A 19,386-nucleotide genomic window follows, 5' to 3' on the forward strand; every position below is an offset into this window, starting at 1 on the left:
TTTTATATTTGACAATTCCAACATGTGTCGATTGGTCTCGTTGCCTTGGGTTGTGTTAAATGGCTATTTTTGAGACTCAAGTGTGTCAGAACAATGTGCTGTTGTTTTGGGGGGATGTGGACTATTCTAGAGGACCAAGCAACGAGTCAACTAAAATGAACACAGGCAGGACTCAAAATAGACTCAGCAGCAGTGTACAGACATCCTTATCAAGGCTTTATCAATCAAGTTAGTTTTACACAAGTTTTGTAAGTAAACAGAAAGTGAATTCAAAACCAGAAATCATCTCCTCCACTACTCCTAGTACTTGCTCTTTCTCTGCCTTTCAGTCGAAGCATCTCCATGATACTCCGGGCATAGACATCTCTCAAGTTCACGCTGATGTATGAGTCAGTGGCTATGTTCTTGGTAAGTTTCTTCAGAGCCTCACGCTGTCTAACAGCTGCTTCCTTGAGCTTCAAGGTGAAGTAGCAAGCGGAGAAGCGGTCGTTAATAATAGCAATGGGCAAGGCCAAGACAAGGATTCCCGATAAGATGCACATGAAGGCCACAATCTTGCCGGTGGTGGTGTCTGGTCTGATGTCTCCGTATCCCACGGTGGTCATGGACGTTGTGGCCCACCACCAGGCACAAGGGACACTTGTGAAGGTTGTGTCGGGGATGCTCTGCTCAGCAAAATATTCCACAGTTGAAAATATAGAGATTCCCACAGACAGAAACAGGAGCAGCAGGCCAACTTCTTCGTAACACTGGGTGATTGTCATTCCAAGGGAGCGTAAGCCTGTAATAGAACAGTTGGTGTCAGTCACGGGCACCCTTCTCCCTTCCTCTGCCCGTTTCCTCTCCCTCTCCTTCCCTGCTATCCATCCCAAAACCTGCATTTGACACTTCCTATGGTTCCAGCATTGGGCAAAGTTCTGGGGGTGCAGAGGTGATAAGTTACAATCTTCAGCAAGTTCTTAGTCTAGTTGATGGGGACTGACTGAGAAGGCTAGAAATAAATATAGTTAGATTCATCCACTCACTTATCTATTACACATGTGTGTGTGCGTGCTAAGTTGCTTCAGTTACGTCCGACTCTGTGCAACCCTATGGACTATAGCCCGCCAGGCTCCTCTGTCCATGGGATTCTCTAGGCAAGAATACTGGAGGAGGTATTCTTGCCATGCCCTCCTCCAGGGGCTCTTCCCAACCCAGGGATCGAACCTGCATCTCCTGCAGTGGTGGGCGGGTTCTTTACAACTAGTACCACATGGGAAGCCCCTAGCTATTAGACACCTACTATTTATACAAAAAAGATGAGAGATGAGATGAAGGGCAGGCAGGGGACATCTGATAGCACTTTGTCCTTTACACAATGAGAGCCTCTACAAGGAAGGCTATTTTGGTCAGGTCTGCATTTCTATGCATCACCTTGCACACTATTCTAAGGCAGTTTTATGTTGTCTCCTTCTATTTTATGTGTCTGTTTTTCTCACTTTCCTGATAAAGTTTAACACAATCAGGGGCATCATAATCTGAAAGAGCAGAAGAAGCGAAAGATGAGAATGAAGTGAAGCAGTAAAAACAAGTTAGGATTCAGGAACAAAATTCACATAACATCAAATCTACATGTGAGGACATTCTTAAAGGGGTAGCAGGAGGGGTTCTAGTACTCCTCCATTTCAATGGCACCCATTGAGATTTTTGTCCTTAATACCAAAGCTATAGCAAGAGGAGCCCATTACAGGATCGCTATTTGAACAAGGCATCTTCCCTAACACTAGAGATACTGATTGAAGTTAATCCACATTTTGAAGTCATATTAACATGATGTCACAATGATATTGTCTCAAAAGTCCAAAGTATACCTCTTGGAACTAAGTTTAAATTTTTATTCACTAGAGACTATTTTAAATACATTAAAATACTATTTCTGCTCTGATTATTCTGAATTTTGTTCTGAGAATTTTGAGATGTTTTTGAATTATTAGCCAGCTATTTTAAAAGACCAATGAATATAATTTTGAGATTTAACTTTAAAAGGCATTTAAAACAACATCTTTAGAATACCTTTTAGAAAACTGGCCTTGATGTGTCTGTATTGAATTGGATTTCTGAAATTGAGAACATATGAAGAAATGCATAGTGTTTGGAAAGACTGTTTTCATTCCAATGTTCTAAACAATTCATTTTGAAAAGACACAAAGTGGCCTGAATTTCTGCAGGTTATATCAATTAACTCAGATAATCCTAAAAAATAACATGAGATAGATGTTATATTTATTATGCTGTTTTATGGGTGAGCAGACCAAGGCACAGAAATGTAGCATATCTAGTACAAAGTAACATGTCAAAGACTTAAAACTAGAATGTCTGGTCCATAGTCTAGTTTATACTAGGCCTATAATACTTCTCAATTTTATTTATAGTTAATACCTAGAGAAATACATGTTCTTTTTGCTAAATGTAATGCTCAAGATAAAACTGTCAAATATTCATTGCAACTGTTCATATCTTTTCAATAAATTAATATTTTATTAATATTTCTACTTGCCATAGAACTGAGAAAACCTTTGAAGAGGTGACATTGTGGAAATTACTATTATTTTCTTTTTCCTTTCTTTTGGGGAAAAATGTAGTCTTTACTGGGTGTTTTTAAATTGAATCCTGTGAAGAGTTTATAAATACTAGAAGAAAGCATCCTATTATGGGTGTCAGAAAACAAAGAGTGGTACTTCTAAAAGTTGTTGGAAACCCCATTATCAAATCCCTGGTATGTGAGACTAGCTAGGATAATACACTACCAAAATTATATTAGAAGTCCTAGTTTCCTCAGAGATGTGGGGGGAAAACATATCTGAGGTTCATTTTATCCTAGATATATAGGGAAAGACCTCTACCATCAACTCCTTTTAGGTGATCAGTCAAGCATACATCTAGGCAAATAAGTGGGACTAGGAGTCTCTAGTCAGTTATTTGTATTTATGTGTATTGTATTAATATTGCATCCTACTCCAGTGTTTCTCAAGACCACCTACATCAAAGTTAGCTTGTTAAAATGTATGCTTCTGGATTCAACCCCCAAAACTAAAATCTGAGGCTCTGGAGTTGGGGCTCAGAATTTGCATTTTAACAAGCTTTTCAATGGATTCTTGTTTTTTTTAAAGTCTAACATAAGGGAACACATATGTGCTCCAGAACATCTAACAGAAGGCAGGGCCAGCCACTGAGAATCCTTGCCCTTGGGGATGGAAGCATCATCTTTAATGGATTTGTATGATTTCCTCTGGTTTGCCTATAATTTTTCATGTACAATTGTGTATGTTTGTGTTGTGTAGAGATTTTTCTAGAGAGAGTGTTCTTAAGATTTTCAGGGCTTTATGGATACATACAAAAGCTAAGGCATTCTTGTTACTGTCTCTCTTATGCCTCCCCAATTCAGGACAAAAAAATTCTCAGATACTAGACAGAGCACTTAATTAGTGTCTTTTGATTTCTTGTAAGTGCTTCCTGGATGACTCACAGTGAAGACTCTGCCTGAGATGCAGATGTGGGTTTCATCCCTTGGATGGGAAGATCTGCTGGAGGAGGAAATGGCAACCCACTCCAGCATTCTTGCCTTGGAAATCCCATTGACAGAGGAGCTTTGTGGGTTACAGTCCAAAGGGTCGCAAGGATCCTTTTACTTCTAAAGCAAATATTTCCATTGTTTCCCCCCAAAGCATGAGAAGGCCCCCAGTGCCCAGTCATCTCTTTTTGCATAGCCAGAGAAGGTCCTGGAGGATTGACTTTCTCTTCTGCCAACAAACTTGTGTGAAAAACATTTCCTTTGACACAGAAAAGAAACTGGCTTATGTTCCTATATATCATATATAATTTGTGCATATCTTTTTATGTGCTGTTTATGCATGTTTTATGTAGCACCTTCCAGAAGCAGAGTGTCTTTAATTTTTGTGCATCTTCTGGGCACCTGGGTTAAAATAAATTAAAATGAACATATGTTTAAATAGTTTCTCACATGTCTTAAGCAGAGAAAGTGTATGAGGGGCAAGTTGTCCTCTCTACCTGTGATAACAATCTCAAGGTTTTGCATTTCAGTACCTTTCTGGAGATCATAATTGGGTGAAATATAGGTGATATTCTGAGTGTCAGTTGAGGGTCAAGAGTCGCTTCCCTCGGACTCTGGTCAAAGCCTAATGCTTAAGAACAACAACGAATGAAAAGGCATCACGAAACCTGAATACCTGTGGAATGCCTGCCCAGTTTGAGCATGCGCAGAGCCCTGAGCAGCCTCAAAACCTGGACGATGCGCCCCACGTTTTCCAGCTCCTGCGTAGTCTGGCTCCCACTCAGGCTCTCTACCAGGAGAGTGATGTAGAAGGGCAAGATGGCAAGGAGGTCTATGATGTTTGGCACCTTCCTCAAGAAGCGGCACCTGTCCCTCACGCACAGGAAGCGCAGGACAAACTCCCCCGTGAACCAACTGATGCACACATACTCCAGGATTTCCAGCAGCTGCGGGTCCAGCCAGCTTAACTCGGCTGACATCAGGGCCATGTTGACGATGGACACCGCCACAAAGATGATGGAGATGACCCCAAAGATTCGAGCCGCTGTGCATGACCCAGGCTTCTCCAGGATGTTCCAGAGCTTCTGGCGGATGGTGGGGCAACGGCCCTGGGAGAAGTCCTGTTCACTCTCATGCTGACTCTCCTGGTCTTCTGTGTCCTTCTTAAAGTCTAACGTTTCACTCAGCTCCTTTCTTCTGAAGTATCTTTTAGGGAAGACAACCTGGTGATTAGTCTAACTTTTAAAAAAATACTGAAGTGAAATGAGACTTGAACTCGGCAGTGAAATCATGCTTCTTAATTCAGTAACATGCAGATCAAGTTCATGCCATATTTTACGCAGGCCGTCTTTTCACAGGACTCAAATGTGAACGATTATTGCTTTTAAAACGGCGCTTTTGTGGTAGAAGTTTATACAGAATAAATTATACGTAGCAAAGCTACTTTAGATTAATGCATTTTACGACCTACTTTTTTCTTGTAACAAGAACAGAAGTTTGCAATAGTTTTTTTTTTTTTTTTTTTAATGTGGGTAATGGAAAGATATTCATGATGAAATGGTAATAATAGCAAAGTAATTGCAAAATAATAGATCACCAAAGTCCCACACTTATTCACAAAGAACCAACTTTCTGTCTTTTGCAGTTCTTTATCCAAGTCTTAAAACTGAAGCGTCCTAAGTGTGATAAAGTACCACTCTCTATATTGTAACCTACATCCCTTTAGGTGCATTTTTGGGAGCATAATTTTTGACTCATCTTTTCAATCACCAGATATTTATTGCAGGCCTGACCGCTCTTGATTACAAGTGAATTAGCATACCTTCACTAGAAAAAGCAGAAGGTTCAAAAAGTTCCATCAAAACTTGGCTTTGATGCTTTCCGGCCCCCACTGCCACCCTGCCTTCTTCTGGCTCCTAAACGACCCACAGGTAGTATTCTTAGGCCTGGCTCGAGCGAGGCTTGGGTGAAGTCTCAAATTTTGTCCCCTGCCGCCCCATCCCCACGGTGCCCGCTGCCCCGCCCCGGCACCCACCTCCCCGCGCCCCCGCCCCCGGCGCCTCGCGGGTACCTGTCCCGGCAGCAGGAGTCAATGCTGAGCTCGTCGATGCCCCAATACTGGATCTCCTGGAGGAAGGAGAGGGCGCACAGCTGCTCCATGACGTGCAGGCGGCCGGTGCGATAGTAGTGCAGGACGTAGCGGAAGGCTTGCGAGCTGCGGTCGAAGAAGTACTCGTTGTCCACGGGATTGGCGTCGTCACAGAGCTCCAGGGGGCTGGGCACGGCGGCCAGGGCCCCGCGGCGCCGGCACGAGGCCACCACCACGGCCAGCTTGCCCAGGCGCGTGTGCGGGAAGCAGGACAGCGCCTGCTGCGAGAGCACAAAGCGGCTGCCGCCCACGTTGACGGTGAAGCTGTCCCCGAGCGCCAGGGGCTCCCCTTCACCCTCGCTGCAGAAGACGCTGGAGTCCAGCGAGGTCAGGGAGGCGCTGTCCAGCGAGGAGTCCAGCGGCGCTCGGCCCCGGGGAGGCAGCTCCATCCTCGCCGCCGCTGCCGGAGAGCGCCTCGAAGTTGGGGGGAGGGGGTTGGCAAGCCGGGATTTCCCGGGCTCCCGAGGGGGGTTCCTCCCACCCGCGAACCCTTCCTCTCTCCACCCGCTGTGCTGATTCTCCCTGTCGCCGCTAGGGAGCTGCGAGTGCGCGGGAGCCGCGCATCCGTGCCTGGGATGGAGACGAGGGGTGGCGCCCTAGGGAATCGCTCACGTGCGGACCAAGCAGAGGACAGCCGCCGGGCACACAGTTGGTCGCCGTGGTCCTTCTCGGACTCACTACCTGCTCTCCAACTTTGTAACTGAGACCTTCAGCCCGGAGGTGTTTGGGTGGAAGGCCTCGCGGCCGCACGAGCGGGTAGGGAGGGGAAAGAGAGGAGAGGTCTACCGTGGAGGAGGGCTTGTCGAATCTTGAAGGAATGTAAGCAAGCGGGTGGGCGAAACTCACGCCCGCCTGCAGGGGACCAAAACGAAAAGTTCAGCAGCAAAGGAAGGGGTAACCGGGTCTGAGTCTTTTCCAACTTCAAGATGTATATTCCTCCCTCTTCTTTTGCAGCGCGGCCTCAGAGGCTTCCCGGGGAGGGATCGCTGGAGATGTGCGCACGTGGGGGAGGGTGACCTGGGCGCGCGAGGCGCACCATTTGCTGGCATTCACTCTCAATCCAATCTGGCACCCTCCTCTTCTAATTTTTGACCTCCTGGTAGGGAAATGAGGGCAGTTAACGCTGACTTTTGATTTAAGTCTCAGCGAGTCACTGCGAACCAGGGGTCGCCGTGGCCAGCTCCCATCACGTGTTGAGACACTTTGCGCCCTTCGGTTCAGCCGAGTCTGTCCCTACAAGTTTCCTGGAGAGGAGGTGTTCTGGGCGCGTTTCTCCGCACACAGAGGAGCTGTCATTTTAGGAGAAGGGAAGGCAAAAGACAAGGACTAGAACAGGCGTGGGCTGGGGCAGGAGTTTAAATAGGAACGACGACTCCGCAAAGGGAGAAGCCGAGCGCCGCGCCCAGGTGAGGCTAGGAGTGCATCCTCGGGGGCCCCCGGGAGTCGCGCCTTGGCCAACCTGTTGGACTCGGGGCTGGAGTGGGGAGGCGGGCAGGGTGACTCACCTGCTGCTCCGGGCACATCTGGGTTGCGCTCAGAGCTCGCTGCTGGTTAAGGAGCCTGGGTTTGATCCTCTGGATCTACACGAGTCTGACTTGACAGGTCCGGGAGCAGAGCTGTGCTCGCCACCGAGTTCCTTTGGTCTCGGCTCGTCGCCACGCGCCTCGCGGCTCCGGCCCCGCGGCTGCGGCGGAGGGTGGCCGCCCCCGCCCGCTTTCCCTCCCAGCCCCCGGCGGTTCCCGGCGCCAGCTGTGGGGAGTGCGGGGAGCGGAGGGAGCTGAGACCGGAGGAGGAAGTGAGGCGCTCGGTGACTCTGAATATTACATTCATCCTGAAGGCACTTCAAGGATTCCTATATTAGATTCCCGGTTCCCTGAATCTGTGCGCTCAGGAATGCTAAAGAACAAAATTTTCAACTGTGTAACTTCCCTAATCCTGCTAAACTCAGGGTTAGGGCAATTATGTTAACTGCTTTGGGTGGCACGGTTCAAGGTTTTCCCCGTTATTTTCAGCAAGCTTCTGGGAACCTTGCTTTTTTTTTTTTTTCAAAAGTCTTTGCAAAAATGAGTGAACCATACTTATCTCCCTCTTTCCCCCTTGTAAGTAGTTTTCAAAGTATATATAAGGAGATAAGCAGGCAGTTTGATGCAATACAAAGGGCTTTTTATAGACTGATCTGAGACACAGCTGTTTAGTTATGGCTTTGTTCGCTGGCAGTGGGACCTCTAGCCAGCAAAGGCCTCAACACCCTCCTTAGTAAAAGTTCAAGTTTTAATTAAAAAGCACTCAGTGTTTACTGGGTGCTTACTTTAGGCCAGGAAATTTTTGTAAGCCCCTTACTCATCCAGTACCTTATATAATCATCATAACAATACTGTGAAGTAGAATATTCATTGAAAGGACTGATGCTGAACTCCAATACATTGGCCACCTGATGCAAAGAGCCCAGTCATTGGAAAAGACCCTGATGCTCTGAAGGATCGAGGGCAAAAGAGAAGAGGGCAGCAGAGGATGAGATGGTTGTACAGCATCACTGACTCTATGGATATGAATTTGAGCAAACTGGGGGAGATAGAGACAGATGGACAGGGAAGCCTGGTGGGTTATAGTCCATGGAGTTGCAAAGAGTCAGACATGACTTGGGGACTTGACTTAGTATATAGGTACTGTGAAGTGTTTTTTTTTTTTTTGTTTGTTTGTTTTTTAAGGTAGTGGAGCTTTTCCCTTGCATAGAGAGAAAAACTTCTCCAGTATTTCAATTATTGATTGTTTGGGCATTGAAAAAAGCCAAAACTTCTGCCTTATTCATCCCTTAGTGTGAATAACTTGAATCAAATGATTAGCAGTAGGTTATTCATCCTTTAGTGTGAATAACTTGAATCAAATGATTAGCAGTAGGTTATTCATCCTTTAGTGTGAATAACTTGAATCAAATGATTAGCAGGAACAATCTCTCATAACTTTGCAGATTATTGTGAGGAAGGGGGAAAACTGGCTGAGGAGAATGACAGCTTTGGGTGAGAAGGGAGATCTTGGACAAGTGACCAGAGGTTAGCAAATGGTACCTGAGGCTCATGGGTTTCTTGCACTGCCACTGGGACCTTGGACTTCAGTTGTAATTAGTGGTGTCCTATAGAATTGTAACAGTAACCATCCTTAAAGTGTAAGCCTCAAGCTAAGCATCTGAATTCTCACAATGATTCCATTAAGTAAGTTCTATTCTCCTTCCCTGCTGCATGCATTCTCAGCTGTGTCTGACTCTTTCCTACTCTATGGACTGTATGGGATTTTCCCAAAAAGAATACTGGAGCAGGTTGACATTTCCTCCTCCAAAGGATCTTCTGGACCCAGGGATCTAACCTGTGTCTCTTGCATTTCAGTCTGATTCTTCACCACTGAGCCGTCTGGGAAGCCCATGTACTGTTATCCTTAGTCACAAATCTCAACTCAGAAGCTCTTCCAGTTGTACAGTGAATGTGTAAAGGAGTATGTGAAGGGGTCTTTCTGACTCCAGATTTCATTTCAACTGCTAAGAACCAACATTTTCAATTGACCTTCAATATGACTAAAACAATTTCAACTAATTAATAGTCCTAATTATAACTAGGAAGATGATTACTAGTTAACTGGGAGTATACAAACACAAATGACCCATCTTAAAATATAGAGTCTCTTGGATAGTATAAATCCCTGCCTTCCTCCCTGGATTGACCCCTTTAATCTGTTATCTCTGCCTTCTCATTGATTGTCAAGGTTTGAGTCAGAGAGTTCAATGGAAAACATACAATGGTGGGGGTGGGGGTCAGGGTGGCAGGGGTGCTAATGAATCCATTCAAAGGGTATCCCTTCTGGTCTCTGATCTTAACTCGACATATATCTTGAAGTATGTGAAGAAGTGAAAGAAGAATTGCTTTTAAGTAGTTGTGGGTGGTGAGGTCTTGCTTTCAATTTCATTCCTACTTAGCATGGGAGGAACATGATTGTCATGTAGGAGGCAGCACAGAACTGAGACATGAAAACTCGACAATCTAATGACTTTGGGTATATTTCCCGAGTCATCAGATGTCATATTCAGGTGATTCTCCATTAACAGTCTTGTGTGATGAAGTGCTCTATTGGAATCTCCAGGTACAGCTTGTATTTTTAATTCTTCCAAATTTATGAATATTTCCAAGTTTCTTAATGAACAGCATTCTTAATAGTCATGTTTTTAAATTGGATAAAAGAAAAATAACAAGATACCTTAAGCTGACAATTATAAAAGTGAAAAAGTCATTTGAAGCCACATTCAAAATGTCTATGATTACAAATCTAGAACATTTTATCTAGGTTTTTGAAAAAGTAATGAGAATGTATATATATTAATGTTATGTTCAGCTATTCTGTGATTTACTTAAATAATATAATGTTTCTGTGAAATTATTAATTATATTTTCTATGAATGTTTGCAAAAGATTATACATATATGATCATAAGTTATTGAAATATTTTTTAAGGAAAGTGTACATTTCTTATTAATTTATAGTCAAAATACTGCAACTTTATATGTATAAATAGGTAAAGGACATGTAATGACTGAAATACTTTTGAATAAAAGTGCTTTATTGAATTCCACTTAAGTAAATGCTGCATTTTAAATTTTCAACCACTTCATTGTAGACTTATCCCTTTATCATTCATTGGTAACACAGACCATATTTCATTGAGGTGTGCATGCCTAGCTTTGACTTTGTTTCGTTCCCTAGGGACTGACAACCAGATGAATTAATTGTGTTAATGATGTTTAAAATCCTTTGTGTAAGGACAAAATTATTTTATCTTCTTTCCTTTCACTGCATTGGAATATGTTTAAAGGTAAAGGACTATCTGACAAATTCTATCTATTCATCTTTCATGTGCCTTGTGGGTCCTTGGAATAAATCCTCCCAACTGTATAACAGCCCACTCTAATGCAGAATTTAGCTTAATGTGGGCTCATTCTGGATTCTTTCCAAGGGGAGGCAATTATCTTTGGAAATACCCAAGAACTCATTTTTACAGCCTAGTCTGCTACAAAGATCACAGGATGGGTTGTTCGTGGTGATGACGAGGATAGTAATATGATAATAATAGCTGCTGCTTTTACTTATTCAACCTTTGCCCTATCTTTTCTTAGCTGTGTGGCATTAGCATGTTTCTTGAATCTTTTGTCTCATTTTCCTTATCTTACATCTTTCCTTATTTTACAAATATGAGTGACAACACCGTTCAGCTTATGTTGTTGTTTTATAATTAAATGAGATAATCCATGTACATGTAGTGCAGTGTCATTATTCTTGTTGTCACTTTTATTATGATCACAATGTTGCAGGAATGTTTTTCTGACCCGCCCCGACCCCTTGCTTACTGAGCACTTACTGTGGGATAGATATCATGGTAAGTGTTCATCTCATTTCATTTATTAATATAATTCCTAGAACCTTCCAAGGAGGGTATTATTATAATCCTTAATTCACAGATGAGAAACCAAGATCATGGCATTTAAATAACTTCTAAAGTGTCATGCTGCTGCTGCTAAGTCACTTCAGTCATGTCCGACTCTGTGCGACCGCATAGAGTCCACCAGGCTCCGCCGTCCCTGGGATTCTCCAGGCAAGAACACTGGAGTGGGCTGCCATTTCCTTCTCCAATGCATGAAAATGAAAAGTGAAAGTGAAGTCGCTCAGTCATTTCCGACTCTTAGCGATCCCTTGGACTGCAGCCTACCAGGCTCCTCCCTCCATGAGATTTTCCAGGCAAGAGTACTGGAGTGGGTTGCCATTGCCTTCTCCAAAATGTCATACTGATAGTCAATATAGACTTGAACACATTTGTTTAATTCAAAGCCTTTGGAGGGCATTAATATGAAAATAATGTATGATGGGAAATCACTATGAGAAATGTTCTTCTCCTCTTTCAAAATAGTTTTTATAAAGAGAAAATTTTTATTCTATGCTTCAAATAATTGAGAGATGACCATACTTTATAAACCATGACCAACAAACACATTGCTTGTGATTTCACATTTTAATACATTGGATCTTTTTTGTAACCATCATAAAAGAGACAGTTGGATTGGTCATTCAATGATTGTCACTACACCCTTATGATACGCATAAGATAGTTAAATTTTTCCTGGTTTACCAAGAAAATATAGAATCAGGTACTTATTGTTCACTGGATTATAATTACACTGAAATTAAACTCTTATAAACAAGATTTAAAAGCAGAGGAGCAAAAGCAAGTCAAGGGCTCTACTCATCAGGTCCTTTAAGCTGTTAAGTGAACCTAATATTGAACTTGAAAATTCCAATTAATTCCTTTTTACTGAGCTCTATTGAATTACTTTATGATGATAGAGAGATTGAGTCATACAGAACCATTAAAAGCCATTTCTCACTGAGTATATGCAATTTATTAATATTAGAAGTAAAATTGCATTTAGGTTTATCCTTTTATTTAGTGCTTTCTTTCATTACCAAGGAACTCAAAAAACCTGAGTTCCATCCTTTAGCAGTAATACAGCTAATCTTTGCAATCCATACATGTTATAAAGTTTCTTTTATGTTGTATTTTCTTGATTTTCCCGGAATCAACTCAAAAAAATCGAAGAGTTTTTCACTCAGTAACTATTTGTATAAATATGATGGACAGGGAGGCCTGGAGTGCTGCGATTCATGGGATCGCAAAGAGTCGGACACGACTGAGTGACTAAACTGAACTGAACTGACTGAATTTTCTAAGCTTCAGGGGAGATGCTTATATGTATATACAGGTAATTATATATATATATATATATATATATTGTTTATCATATACATGTGAGTATGCACACAACACACACATGAAAAACTCAGAGTAAGGAAAGTTTACAGTGATTTCTATGTGGGTGGGTGGATCACATTATTATTACTCTTATCAAGGAAAGTAGTAAACAATCAGAAGCAAAATAAGGAAAATAGTAAAGATAAGTAAGGGGAAAAGCAATTTTTCTTTAGAAATGGTTCTTAGTTATGTAGTGTAGTTCTTTTAAATGGCATCCTCCTGGCATTTTAAACATGATCTAATTAAAGAAAACATGAAGTAATTTTTTAGAATACATATGCTGAAATCTGTGCCAAAGTAGTTTTGTTAACTAGATTGCAATGCTGTGTAGAATACCTATGATTTTGATCTCAATTTAAACACACAGAAGAACATTCAGCATATATTTTATATATGAAATCCACTGCACACAAATGGAATAAACCCCAGACTGTTTGAGTTCAAAAATCACTGCATTCTACTTTTAATTATATGATCTGCTTATACTTTTTTCACTGGTTCAAAGAATAGAAAAATGGATTTTTAGTCAGTACACATTAATTTGGTTGATTTGAAAAAAGAGCCGTGCATCACTGTATATATTCCAGAGCATATTTTCTCTACACAGTGTAATTATATTGGTGGGACCTGAATATAAAAATTTGTTATTTTTCTCAACATGAAAAATAGCAGTGAGCCATATGGCTTCTCCTTACACCATTGCTTCTGATTGACGGCTCAGTTATAGACCCGGCTTCCTAGTTCTCCCACAAACAGCTTTCCGGGAAATCTAAATGAAGTAGGAAGCAGAAGCAACAGCAAACCTGTCCTGGGCCTGCTTTTCGAAAAAATTGTGTGAAGTCCGATTTATCCATTTTAGTAACTGGGACTATTTTATTTTCATGGCAGCAATGAAAAATATCCAGTTCAGTATTACTTAGGATATTTTAAATGAAAATAAGCCTTGGACTTCGCTTGAGGTCCAGTGGTTAAGAATCTGCCTGTCAGTGCGGGGGACATGGGTTTGATGCTGCTCCAGAAAGATTCCACAAGCCAGTGAGCAATTAAGCTCATGGGCCACAACTGCTGAGCCTGAGTTCTGCAATTACTGAAGTCTGCGGGCCTAGAACCTGTGTTCCACAGCGAGAGAGAGACCACTGCAGTGAAGAGCAACTACATGAAGAGTAGCCCCCACTTGCCACAACTAGAGAATGCCCTCATGCAGCAATGAAGAACCAGTGCAGCCAAAAATACATACATAAATAAAACAAAATAAAATACCTTATTAAAAAAAAAGAAAATAAGTCTCAGTTAAAGAATCAGTGAAAGAAGAGACATAGAACAAATAGGAATTTTAAAATTAATTTAGGAACACATTAAGTTAGTAATAGATTTAATATTTACAATGGTGCTAAGCCGTACATGTTTTACTTTTGATAGCAGAAGCTCATCAAAAAATCAAGAATAGATAATTATTGTTTATATGGAAGCTTGGTGAATACTAAGTAGTTTTATAGATGAATATGTGTTTACATGTATCTACAGAAAAACTATTTAAGTCTGATTTTAAAAAATTAATATAAAGTGTACTCAAATTATTTCCTTATTTGATAATGCTCAATAAATAGGAAAATATCAAATATTTTTAGCATAAGTTTTAAAAAAGACTCTATATGAAGTTAATTTTTGACTTGTTTCATTTTGTTGTGTTAATGGCATCACCAATTGGCAACAAAGGTCTTTGAAAAATATTCATTGAATGACGAAATGTAAAATAAAAGGCAAGTTTTTATATACTTGAACAGATAGGTGCTTGAATAAGACCCTGATAGAAGAGCATGTGGCTTCTTTCAATATTGTGAATATGGGCACACAAACATCATCTGCAGTTGGAACCAGGCTGGAGAAATGATGATCTACTTTCATCGCTGATTTGAATGAGAATCTGTGCCTGGGGCATTAAGAGTCACAAAGTGAGTGGGCCTCTCTCCAGTGAATTGGTAGAGATCACTAACATAATTACTGGAGAAGGAACACTATTAAAATATTTATTTTAAAAGTTCCAGGTTTTCAAATATAGCTATCATGGAAGGTGATTGATCCATGCTTCAGGGCAGCAGTTTTGGGACCTCTTTATACTGTTAAAAATTATTGAGAACCCGAAATATCTCTTGTTGATATGGCTTATATCTATTGACATTTATCACATTAAAATTAAAGCAGAAAACATTTAAAATATTTATTTAATCATTTAAGAATAAGCCTCAAGCCCAATAGGTGTCAACAAAAGAACACTTTCTTTTGATAATAGGGATTTTTAAAAAAAAAAAAAACAACATAATTAGTGAGAATAATGACATTGTCTTATAATTTTTCATATCCAGCTGAGTAAGACAGCTTTTCATATATGCATCTGGATTCAAACTGTTGATATTTGATATTTGTGTTGAAGCTAATGAAGAAAATCCAGTGTCAGACAGGTAGCTGGGAAAAACTGGGGCACTTAATAGCTTTTGCATATAATTTTGTATATTCTTCTGTACAACACTAAAACGTGACATGTGAGTTCCAAAGTAGAATCTGAAACTGTATCCAGGAACTTTTCATATTCAGTTTGGTACAATCCACTGGGGTAATTTGCCCTTGGAATGGATTTTTTAATCCGTTCATGACTCTGTTAATGCAGGCATTGTTCATGTGGAAAAATGTTGGCTTCTTGTGTGTGTGTGTGTTAGTCGCTCAGTTACGTCTGACTGTTTACCACCCATGGACTGTGGCCCACCAGGCTCCTCTGTCCATGGGATTTTCCAGACAAGAATACTGGAATGGGTTGCCATTTCCTTCTCCAGGGGATCTTCCTGATCCAGGGATAGAACTCAATTTCCTGCATTGTAGACAGTTTCTTTATCATCTGAGCCACCAGAGAAACCCTCTGGTTCTTAGTTTTGTATATCTCCCCAAATAAAACATCTAGTTAAACAACATTAAAAATCCTTTGTTAAAATCATTACTAATTTCATCAAAAATTTTTTTTAAGTATTGGGAAGTTATGAAAGTTATGGTCGTAGAAATAAGCTTTCTGAAAGTCTAATTTTCACTTGGAAGCTCATATTTTATTATTTGAAACAAATACTGTCCGCTTTCCTTGACAGTAGCAGGATCCATTCATTTATTCTTAGGAAATTAATCATAGACATCTGAATATCCAGTTTGTCTATCAGTCAGGTTTTCAAGTAAACATGGGGATTCATGAGAAAAAAAGGTTTAGTTCAGCTTGTAACTCAAATTACCTAAGTGCATGTGCTCAAGATAGCAAAGTACTGAAGTAGGCTGCAGAAAGCTTCAGTTCACTTCCCATTCAGTCAAAGAAAACATGAAAAAGACATGTACTGAAGTGATGAGATTGAATACAATTGATATTTTAATAAAATTTATAACTTTTATTATTGCTCATCCAGGATATTGTTAAGTAAAACTGGTTTCCCACCTGTCTCCTGCAAGTTTGTGAAGAATATGACAACTAGTTTGGTGTCACCACTTTGATGTTTGCTAAAAACATAAGCACATCTGTTGCTTTTACACCACTAGTGCAAATGTAGTGCAAATACTGGGGTTCCCGGACTAAAGACTTCTGGGGTGTATATGGATGTGTATGCCTAGAGGCCATTGTTGGGCTCTTCACTTCTAGTCTTCAGTTCCTCCTCTTTTTATCTTTCTCTTTGCCCTCAGTTTATAAACAATCAGCCCTCTCAAGCCTCTCATCTCTGTCTCTGCTCAGTAGTGCATGGAGCCACTGTTGGTTTACATTTTACCTATCTATAACCTGACGTTTCTCTCTCTCTCATCTTCTACTATTACTTCCACGTAACCACACCTGCCCCAGTTGAAAGTGACTGGGGCAACTTCTAAAGCTTGCAGCTTTTCATGAAAAGGAATGGTGAGGTGTTAACACACATTCTGTGACTTTCCTATACCTCCTGGAAGTTTCTAAGTGTCCTTCTAGGACCTGCTTGTATTTTTCATCAATGTGTTTTTGGAGGTACAAGAACCCTGATCCAGTGATGTTTCCATTTCTCTCCTCCTCCATCATTTTTTTTCTTTATAATTATTTGTGTCTCCCCCCCGCCCCCCGCCCACTTCTAAGTCATTGGATCTCCATTAGAGTTAGTACTTCTTCCGTAAAGAGACATTTGGAAATGTGGTTATGGGGGCACAGGGGCTGTTCTTGTCTGTCACAGTGATTGGAGAGTGTTATTGACAATTACTACCTAAGTTGAGCCAGACACACTAAATATTTTTTAACCATAAGCAATAAAGAACTGCCATTCCAAAAATGCTAGTAGCGCTCTTAGGAGAAATGCTGCTCTAGATATAAATTCCTTAGGTCCTGATGAAGAAAGCTTTACAACTTAACCATCTTCTCTGTAACAGTTGTTGTTCAGTTACTTAGTCATGTCCAACTCTTTGTGACCCCATGGACTGCAGCACGCCAGACTCCTTTGTCCTCCACTATCTCCTGGAGTTTACTCAGATTCACGTTCATCGTGTCAGTGATGCTATCTGTCCATTTCATCCTCCGCTGTCCTCTTCTCTTGCTCTCAATCTTTCCCAGAACCAGGGTCTTTTCGAATGAATCGGCATTTCGCATCAGGTGGTAAAAGTTTTGGAGCTTCAGCTTCAGCATCAGTCCTTCCAATGAATATTCAGGGCTGATTTCCTTTAGGATTGACTGATTTGATCTCTTTGCTGGAACTCTCAAGTGTCTTCTCCAGCACCACAGTTTGAAAGCATCAAGTGTCTGGTGCTCAGGCAACACTAATTACCTGTCTTCCCGTAACTCTCCAGGTGGATGCCTTGGGCTGACTGCAAAAAATGTCATGGACCAGAAATTTAACAAAAAGCTACTATCAGTATATGACATATGTACATACATTAGACATTTGAATTTGCAGTCATGTTTTATATTGAATATTACCACTGCATAGGGATGAAACATTAAAAAGAAGAACTAAATATATCAGTACCTATGCATATATTTTTTAATATACTATAGAATTACATTGCTTTCTCATGGTAACTGTTGAGATGCTGCAGATTGTTATAGATGGACATTGGCATGCATTATAGAAACAGTCTGTGATTTTTGCTCCACAGCAACATTGCAAGGTTTCCAGAAGAATCCATAATAAGCTGAAATTATTTTCTTTGATAATTTTGGGCAGCTTTCTTAATGACAGAGTACTCTAAACGATCTCCTTGCTAGCTTCCAGCTAATGATTTTACTTCCAAAATGGCAAACAAGAATAGATGTTTCCAAAATGTCTTTGCAGTGTTTTTCTAGTTACCTCTTTATAATTCATCAATATGACTTTTCTTTTCTTAACTCACTTTATCAACTGACACTCTCATATGTGAAAAAAACAGTTTGAATGTAGGAAAAAAAAACTAGAGTGCAAATAATTAGCTAGTTGTCCCTTAGATGTTTTTGATACTGTTTACTCAAAATATTCCAAATATGTATTTTATAAGCATGGTAACAATACAAAGAGCTTCCCTGATAGCTCAGTTGGTAAAGAATCTGCCTGCAATGTAGGAGACCCTGGTTTGATTCCTAGGTCAGGAATATCCCCTGGAGAAGGGATAGGTTACCTGCACTAGTATTTTTGGGTTTCCTTTGTGTGGCTCAACTGGTAAAGAATCCACCTGCAAAGCAGGGGACCTGGGTTTGATCCCTGGGTTGGGAAGATCCCCTGGAGAAGGGAAAGGCTACCCACTTCAGTATTGTGGCCTGGAGAATTCCAGGGACTGTATAGTCCATGGGGTAGCAAAGAGTCAGACACAACGGAGTGACTTTCACACAACCATACAAAATTCCTAGAACTCTTAGTAAATGTTAAATTTTGAAATCAGAATTCTCTACAACTTATTCATATGATTTTAATTTTTTAAGTCAATGTACAAAATTAAAATAATTCAAATTGAATATTATTCATTGGAATATAATATATTCCAGAATATATTCCAGAATGCAAAGCTAGGCATTCTGTATGACTATCTTACAGTTTCAGTTTATTTAATTTTGCCATATTTTTTTCTCCAAATACATTCATTAGTAGGCCTATATCATGCCTGGTGAGAATAACACATTTGAATTGATTTTTATCGGTAGAGAACACTAAAGAATTTGCATGATGGATATTTCTTGAGTTGTGAATTAATTTGGCGTGATTCAGAACCAGTGTAAGTTTTTGAGATGTTTTAACTGAAAAAGGTGACAATGATGTGTGAGTTAGCCCACAAATTACAAAATCCATAACAACATCCAGTACTCTCTGTATAAGCTAGATGTGTCTTCTGCTTCATAGAATTAGCTGTTTTATTGACACCAATATCATGACAGAAACCCATGCTACCTTTTAGAATTTTTATATTTGATTGATCACTTCTATCTAGTTCTTCTGTAATGTAGCAAATTGGAAACATAAACAACCTTTTCTAGAGCTTGACTTATGTTTTGATGCTTCTAAAAGCCTTTATTTTGAGTTGACAATATACATGTTAAATAAATTTTCACTATTTTGGTGACGACTGCTTTCACCTTAGTACTAGTTTAGGAGAATCTGGGTAGAAGTGCATTTTGTGTTTCAAAGATACAAATAACCATGTCGAGTGGTTCATTTTGAGTGTAACCTGAAATTGTAACATAGGGTTGAAAATTTTCATTGATGATGCAGAACTGGAAACTCCTCCCACATTTTGTTCTCTGTACTTGCCAGTCATCTGCAGTGAGGCAGAAAAGTCTTTTAAAAAACTGACCCAAAAGGGCAATGATTATCTGGCAAAATTTTTGTGTATTCATCAGAGG

At 40.4% G+C, this 19,386-nt stretch overlaps 1 protein-coding gene across 1 annotated transcript; it reads right to left on the reverse strand.

Annotated features, from left to right (window-relative positions):
- Window positions 1–265: 265 nt before the first annotated feature.
- Window positions 266–6,198, reverse strand: KCNV1 (potassium voltage-gated channel modifier subfamily V member 1). The gene is made up of 3 exons (XM_065903548.1): window positions 5,622–6,198; window positions 4,227–4,756; window positions 266–781 (listed from the first exon to the last, which is right to left on the reverse strand). Exons 1-3 carry the CDS (start codon window positions 6,086–6,088, stop codon window positions 270–272), a joined length of 1,509 nt encoding a protein of 502 aa, XP_065759620.1. The 5' UTR covers window positions 6,089–6,198; the 3' UTR covers window positions 266–269.
- Between the last annotated feature and the right edge of the window lie 13,188 nt (window positions 6,199–19,386).

This window comes from Muntiacus reevesi, chromosome 12 (assembly GCF_963930625.1).
Source record: "Muntiacus reevesi chromosome 12, mMunRee1.1, whole genome shotgun sequence".
Classification (NCBI taxonomy): Eukaryota; Metazoa; Chordata; class Mammalia; order Artiodactyla; family Cervidae; genus Muntiacus; species Muntiacus reevesi.

What these genes read in the sequence shown, in the direction of transcription:
- KCNV1 (XM_065903548.1), bottom strand. Translation starts at nt 6,088, where the DNA reads ATGGAGCTGCCTCCCCGGGGCCGAGCGCCGCTGGACTCCTCGCTGGAC. An exon ending in GACTCCTGCTGCCGGGACAG is followed by an intron (nt 4,757 to 5,621) that starts GTACCCGCGAGG and finishes CTTCCCTAAAAG; the next exon opens with ATACTTCAGAAGAAAGGAGC. An exon ending in ACTGGGCAGGCATTCCACAG is followed by an intron (nt 782 to 4,226) that starts GTATTCAGGTTT and finishes GTTCTATTACAG; the next exon opens with GCTTACGCTCCCTTGGAATG.